We start from the raw sequence: 8,452 nt of genomic DNA, 5'->3' as shown, positions 1-8,452 counted from the left end.
GCGGCGATGAGGTGTTTTTGTAGTCCAGAAGGAAGGTAGCATGGCAGGGATGAGGTGCTTTTGTAGTCCAGAAGGAAGGTAGCATGGCAGGGATGAGGTGTTTTTGTAGTCCAGAAGGAAGGTAGCATGGCGGCGATGAGGTGCTTTTGTAGTCCAGAAGGAAGGTAGCATGGCGGCGATGAGGTGCTTTTGTAGTCCAGAAGGAAGGTAGCATGGCGGCGATGAGGTGCTTTTGTAGTCCAGAAGGAAGGTAGCATGGCGGGGACGAGGTGTTTTTGTAGTCCAGAAGGAAGGTAGCATGGCAGGGATGAGGTGTTTTTGTAGTCCAGAAGGAACGTAGCATGGCAGGGATGAGGTGTTTTTGTAGTCCAGAAGGAAGGTAGCATGGCAGGAATGAGGTGTTTTTGTAGTCCAGAAGGAAGGTAGCATGGCAGGGATGAGGTGTTTTTGTAGTCCAGAAGGAACGTAGCATGGCAGGGATGAGGTGTTTTTGTAGTCCAGAAGGAAGGTAGCATGGCAGGGATGAGGTGTTATTGTAGTCCAGAAGGAACGTAGCATGGCAGGGATGAGGTGTTTTTGTAGTCCAGAAGGAACGTAGCATGGCAGGGATGAGGTGTTTTTGTAGTCCAGAAGGAAGGTAGCATGGCAGGGATGAGGTGTTTTTGTAGTCCAGTTGGATGATTGAATCAGAACATCAACTCTGTGGTGAACAAAAGTTAATATTTTCCTTATAAACCGTTGTTCTCTTGAGAAACTGTGGGATAACAAAAGGAAATCCAGGACATGCTGAGGAGACAAGACTGACTGAGGGTGTAACGAGGCTCAGGTGATCAGGCAAGGATGAAGACAGGAAGCACGGAAAACTGAGGAGCTTTCAAAATAAAACACGGACGAAATGGAACCAAACAGGATCATGAGAAATTAAGACCGGGACCATGACGGTGCTTCAGAAGAGCAGGTTCTGATTGTGGAGTCATGAAACGTGACTGGTGCCGACCAACTTGTCTGACGGGCTCTGGACCGGATCTCAGTCGCCATGGACGCACGTGTGTCTCCTTCCCAGATGAAGACGTCCTCCTGCTGCAGGTACATGAGCCCAGTGTGTGGGAGGTGGACGATGTGCAGGTGACTCAGCCTCGCAATCAAGGACAGTGTGTGTGGGAGAGAGAGAGAGTGAATGTGTGTGTGTGTGTGTGTATAACCTGTTTGTAATTTGTTTTATTGATCTCACACACTCATTAAAAGGGAAATCAATGGAAGCCAGAGAGAAAAATGAGGGCATTCTTGATGACTCAGGTTGGTGGTGGACGGACTGCGGCCGCCATCTTACTCAGAATTCTGACTTTTATTCAAGCCAGGAAAAGAAGATTTGCTCCAAAGATGTTGTGTTAAAGTTCTTCAGAGTCTGGGCGTGGCCTCTTTATGAGGCTAAAACGAATCAGGCTTTAGACACACTTGTTTAGATTTGACCTCTGCGTGGTGTTCGAACCCTCCTGATGTGGATCATTATTGGTATGATTATAATACCCTTTTCTTTGTTAGTCTTTCACAGTTCATTTGTAAAATCACTGCAGTTTATATTTTCGATTTATTTTTAGATATTTTATGAATATTTTATGACTACTTCTTATTTTCTCCCTGTTTTCTGAGAGCGGCAGAAAAATCATCCTATTATGAAATGCTGTCGCCATCTGGCGGTGCTCGGGGTGCATTACAGGAGCACGTGGGCCATGGACAGAGGAGCCGCAACAGATGACGCGCGATGACGCGTCACGGGAGTTTGTTCAGGTACACACGACAGCTAATAATACTAATTACAATAATAATAATAATAATAACAGTAACAATAATAATAATTGCAGTACTACTTCTAATAATACTAATACTGATATTATTAATAACAATAACACAGCTACTATTACAATGCTATTACCAGTACTACAACTGCTACTAATAATAATATTAATATCACAATAATAGTACTAATAACAATAACAACACTTATAATAACAATAACAATACTACTACTACTAATAATAATAGTATAACAATAACAATATTACTAATAACAATAACAATACTACTACTAATAATATAACAATAACACTACTAATAACAATACTACTAATAACAACACTACTAATAACAATACTAATAATAACAATAACAACACTACTAATAACAATACTACTAATAACAATACTACTACTAATAATAATATAACAATAACACTACTAATAACAATACTACTAATAACAATAACAATACTACTACTAATAATAATATAACAATAACAACACTACTAATAACAATAACAATACTACTACTAATAATAATATAACAATAACAACACTACTAATAACAACACTTATAATAACAATAACAATACTACTACTACTAATAATAATAGTATAACAATAACAATATTACTAATAACAATAACAATACTACTACTAATAATAATATAACAATAACAACACTACTAATAACAACACTACTAATAACAATACTAATAATAACAAATAACAATACTACTACTAATAATAATATAACAATAACAACACTACTAATAACAATAACAACACTACTAATAACAATACTACTAATAACAATAACAATACTACTACTAATAATAATATAACAATAACAACACTACTAATAACAATACTACTAATAATAATATAACAATAACAACACTACTAATAATAATATAACAATAACAACACTACTAATAACAATACTACTAATAACAATACTACTACTAATAATAATATAACAATAACAACACTACTAATAACAATACTACTAATAACAATAACAATACTACTACTAATAATAATAACAATAACAACACTACTAATAACAATACTACTAATAACAATAACAATACTACTAATAATAATAATAACAATAACAACACTACTAATAACAATAACAATACTACTACTAATAATAATAACAATAACAACACTACTAATAACAATAACAATACTACTACTACTACTAATAATAATAATAACACTACTAATAACAATAACAATACTACTACTAATAATAATATAACAATAACAATACTACTAATAACAATAACAATACTACTACTAATAATAATATAACAATAACAACACTACTAATAACAATACTACTAATAACAACACTACTAATAACAATACTACTAATAACAATAACAATACTACTACTAATAATAATATAACAATAACAACACTACTAATAACAATACTACTAATAACAATACTACAACTAATAATAATATAACAATAACAACACTACTAATAACAATACTACTAATAACAATACTACTACTACTAATAATATAACAATAACAACACTACTAATAACAATAACAATACTACTACTACTACTAATAACAATAACAACACTACTAATAACAACACTACTAATAACAATACTACTAATAACAATAACAATACTACTACTAATAATAATATAACAATAACAACACTACTAATAACAATACTACTAATAACAATACTACTACTACTAATAATATAACAATAACAACACTACTAACAATAACAATACTACTACTACTAATAATAACAATAACAACACTACTAATAACAATACTACTAATAACAATAACAATACTACTAATAACAATAACAATACTACTAATAACAATAACAATACTACTACTAATAATAATATAACAATAACAACACTACTAATAACAATACTACTAATAACAATACTACTACTAATAATAATATAACAATAACAACACTACTAACAATAACAATACTACTTCTACTAATAATAACAATAACAACACTACTAATAACAATACTACTAATAACAATAACAATACTACTACTACTAATAATATAACAATAACAACACTACTAATAACAATAACAATACTACTACTAATAATAATATAACAATAACAACACTACTAATAACAATAACAATACTACTACTAATAATAATATAACAATAACAACACTACTAATAACAATAACAATACTACTACTACTAATAATAATAATAATAACACTACTAATAACAATAACAATACTACTACTAATAATAATATAACAATAACAACACTACTAATAACAATAACAATACTACTACTAATAATAATAACAATAACAACACTACTAATAACAATAACAATACTACTACTACTACTAATAATAATAATAACACTACTAATAACAATAACAATACTACTACTAATAATAATATAACAATAACAATACTACTAATAACAATAACAATACTACTACTAATAATAATATAACAATAACAACACTACTAATAACAATACTACTAATAACAACACTACTAATAACAATACTACTAATAACAATAACAATACTACTACTAATAATAATATAACAATAACAACACTACTAATAACAATACTACTAATAACAATACTACAACTAATAATAATATAACAATAACAACACTACTAATAACAATACTACTAATAACAATACTACTACTACTAATAATATAACAATAACAACACTACTAATAACAATAACAATACTACTACTACTACTAATAACAATAACAACACTACTAATAACAATACTACTAATAACAATACTACTAATAACAATAACAATACTACTACTAATAATAATATAACAATAACAACACTACTAATAACAATACTACTAATAACAATACTACTACTACTAATAATATAACAATAACAACACTACTAACAATAACAATACTACTACTACTAATAATAACAATAACAACACTACTAATAACAATACTACTAATAACAATAACAATACTACTAATAACAATAACAATACTACTAATAACAATAACAATACTACTACTAATAATAATATAACAATAACAACACTACTAATAACAATACTACTAATAACAATACTACTACTAATAATAATATAACAATAACAACACTACTAACAATAACAATACTACTTCTACTAATAATAACAATAACAACACTACTAATAACAATACTACTAATAACAATAACAATACTACTACTACTAATAATATAACAATAACAACACTACTAATAACAATAACAATACTACTACTAATAATAATATAACAATAACAACACTACTAATAACAATAACAATACTACTACTAATAATAATATAACAATAACAACACTACTAATAACAATAACAATACTACTACTAATAATAATATAACAATAACAACACTACTAATAACAATAACAATACTACTACTACTAATAATAATAATATAACAATAACAACACTACGAATAACAATAATAATAACTATTATTATTACAATAAGGCTATTTTGTTGCCTACAATCCACTCAAATGTAAAAACCTGTTTACCTGCAACTCTACGCATTGAGGCAGTTTGACAGGGAATTAAAAACCCATGAAAGGGAGGAGGGGAAGGGGGAGGAGGGGGAGGAGGTGAGGTAGTAAATAACACTCGCTTCCGTGTTCCTCCACCAGGTGTCAGCTTCTGCGGCTCGTGGTTTTGTGCGCAGCGGAAACACTTTGGATGTGAACTAAGTTTTTTCAAAATAAGAGCCAAACCGGAGCGTGTTGCTGCTGCCGCTGAGGGAAATCTGAGGCTTTTATCTTGGACTTGTAGGACATAACCGGAAGTTTTCTCGCGCGTTTCCCTGCCGCAGCCTGACCGCCCTGCTCGCCAGCATTGAGAGGCTGGTCCACGCGTCACCGAGCGCCGCTGCTCCTCCGTGACCGGATCGACGCGGCGTCATGATGTGACTTCCACGCGGAATCTGCGCATTTGGAGAGCCGGTGTGCGCGTGGGGATGCGTTGATGTCGTCCTCGTGAGTGTGGGGATGCTGCGGCGTTTCTGGCTGCCGGAGTGCCGCCGCGCAACGAGGGGCTGCGCCCTCCAGATGTGCTGAAGCGGATCAGGCGTCCCCCTTCCTCCCCCCTCCTCCTCCTCCTCTCCGACTTCTTTGACTCTGAACCCGCTATGGACGTTTATCCGCTGCGGTGAAACCGTGCTGCGGGGACTGCGGGGACTGCGGGCGCTTCCTCCCTCCAGGCTGCAAGATGGGGAACAGCTTCTCCAACCTGGCGGCTTTCCAGTCCTTACACATCGTCATGCTCGGTCTGGACTCCGCGGGGAAAACCACCGTGCTCTACCGGCTCAAATTCAACGAGTTCGTCAACACGGTGCCGACCATCGGCTTCAACACCGAGAGGATCCGGCTGGGCGGCGCGGGGGCCTCCCGGGGCATCAGCTGCCACTTCTGGGACGTCGGGGGCCAGGAGAAGCTGCGGCCCCTCTGGAAGCCTTACAGCCGCTGCACGGACGGCATCGTGTACGTGGTGGACTCCGTAGACGCCGAGAGGCTGGAGGAGGCCCGGACCGAGCTGCACAAGATTACCCGGTTCTCCGAGAACCAGGGGACCCCGCTGCTGGTCATCGCCAACAAGCAGGACCTGCCCCGGGCACTGGATGTCGGGGAGATCGAGAGGCAGCTGGCCCTGGCCGAGTTGAGCCCCTCGACCCCCTACCACGTCCAGCCCGCCTGCGCCATCATCGGAGAGGGTCTGGACGACGGCATGGACAAGCTGTACGAGATGATCGTGAAGAGGAGGAAGTCCCTGAAGCAGAAGAAGAAGAGGCAATGATGGAGGACTGGGAGGACCCCCAGAGACCCGATGACCTGACCTCACCGCACCTCTGCACCGAGCAGTCTGATAGGCGCCAGGACATCATCACCATCATCATCTTCATCATCTCACGCTGGGATGGAGAACGAGACTGAACTCCGTCAAAAACCTGTCATGTGCTGCAGGTTCTTAAAGTGAAGTCCGGGGACCACAGGGGGGCTCCTGGGGGTTCTCTGGCCCAGCATCACTGATGAGACATTGTTGTCACGGGTGGGTGCTTTTGGCTTTTAGTTTTTCAATCTTCTTACTTTCGTTCGTCCATCTTTCAGCCTAACGTGCAGCTGCGCTTCCTGCTGGTGACTCTAGAACGCCACCAATCACTTCCGGCTCGCTTTCAAGTCGTCGTTGGGTTTCCACACCTTATAAAAGAAGCGGAGTCCTGAGGGAACAACAGCAGTAAAGAGGAATCACATGAGCAGCAGGAGCAGGAGCGGACGGCCTCTGGTTGATGCTGGGTCAGACCTGTGGCCTGGAACCTCCCAAGGACGATATTCCTGAGTGGCAGCAACACGGCGCCGTCCACGCGCAGGGGCTTCGGAGACAGACTTGAACTTTAATCAGAACTTTGAGGTTCTGTGGAGGAAAAGAGTCCTCGAGATTGTTTGTCTGTGGGCGTCCCACGAGACGCCGACCTGCGGCGAGTCTTCCTGTTTAAACGCACCGGCAGGCGGGAACCTGCTCGTCTGCTCCCAAAAAAATGACTTTCTCACCTCCCCCTTTTACTTTGAAAAATCATAGGTGTTAAATTAGCTCAGTTTCTAACATCCTGCGTCACTCATCTCACAACGGAACTCCTGTGACAGACAGCCGGCGGAGCGGCTCGCACGAGCCGTTTGTCTCCGGTGTGGCGTTCAGGGACGCAGCGTGGCGGTTGAACATCCCATCAAACTGAAGCTATCTGACAGAACGAACATCCACCTGTTAATAAATCATCTCCAATGAAACCGCAGCATGTTAATCACCTTTCTAACATTCAAACCCGACTGTGATTTGATCGTCTTGTGATGCTGCAACAACTCTTGTGTCGTTCTGGTACCTACCACCAGGGGGCAGACACGGGCGATTTCATTTAGAATTCAAAAAAACGTCATATTTCCCGACGCTAATTGGACGTGAACGTGCCATCGTTCCTCTTCCAGAGGTCAACACTGCATGACAGCCGCTACTCCAGACGAAGTAAATTCCACAGTATAATGTTACAGCCAAGACCAAACGATGTACTACATGCCAAAACGGAGAAAAGAAACAAGTATTTTTGGGATTAAACTCTTTGTAATTGATCTTGTGTGTCGTGTGTTTATTCTGTCACTCAGAAATGTTTCACCAGCTTCATTTCTACAGTTTCTATAGACGTTACTCGCTCTGCGCTCGACCGAACGCCTCACGTCTCGTGGTTATTGAGTGTGTGTGTGCTTCTCTGTGTGGCCTCTCAAGGCTTCCGTACGGAAAACTGCACCTATCAGCGTCAGCTCAGATAAGAACGCCAATCGTCCAGGTTTTGTTGTTTTACTTTAACTGAGGACAAATCGGCGTCCTGGCCTGAGCTCGAAGCCCCGCCCCCTCCCACTCCCACCCGGGGTTCCTCCACAAACGGAGCCCCTCTCCTGTGGATGTGCCGTGAAGCAGGCCGGTTGGTTTGGCAGCCCCACTGTCAGCCATCTGACAGAGCGGTGGGTTTGTGTCTTCACCAGCGTTCCTCCGTGGGTGGGCGTGAAAGGGGTTTATGTCCCTGAATGATACAAACCCTCACTCCTCCACCCTCGC

At 38.8% G+C, this 8,452-nt stretch overlaps 1 protein-coding gene across 1 annotated transcript; it reads left to right on the top strand.

The window, feature by feature from the left end:
• Nucleotides 1-261: 261 nt before the first annotated feature.
• LOC147272842 (ADP-ribosylation factor-like protein 4C) lies at nt 262-8,241 on the top strand. Its single transcript, XM_086202529.1, has 2 exons — nt 262-1,788; nt 5,485-8,241. The coding sequence occupies exon 2, from the start codon at nt 6,062-6,064 to the stop codon at nt 6,644-6,646; it is 585 nt and encodes a 194-aa protein (XP_086058655.1). The 5' UTR covers nt 262-1,788; nt 5,485-6,061; the 3' UTR covers nt 6,647-8,241.
• Nucleotides 8,242-8,452: the final 211 nt, after the last annotated feature.

This window comes from Aulostomus chinensis, chromosome 1, assembly GCF_037954235.1.
Source record: "Aulostomus chinensis isolate RoL2024-O1b breed Wild chromosome 1, RoL_Achi_v1.0, whole genome shotgun sequence".
Lineage (NCBI taxonomy): Eukaryota > Metazoa > Chordata > Actinopteri > Syngnathiformes > Aulostomidae > Aulostomus > Aulostomus chinensis.
This window is presented reverse-complemented; position numbering and strand designations above follow the sequence as displayed.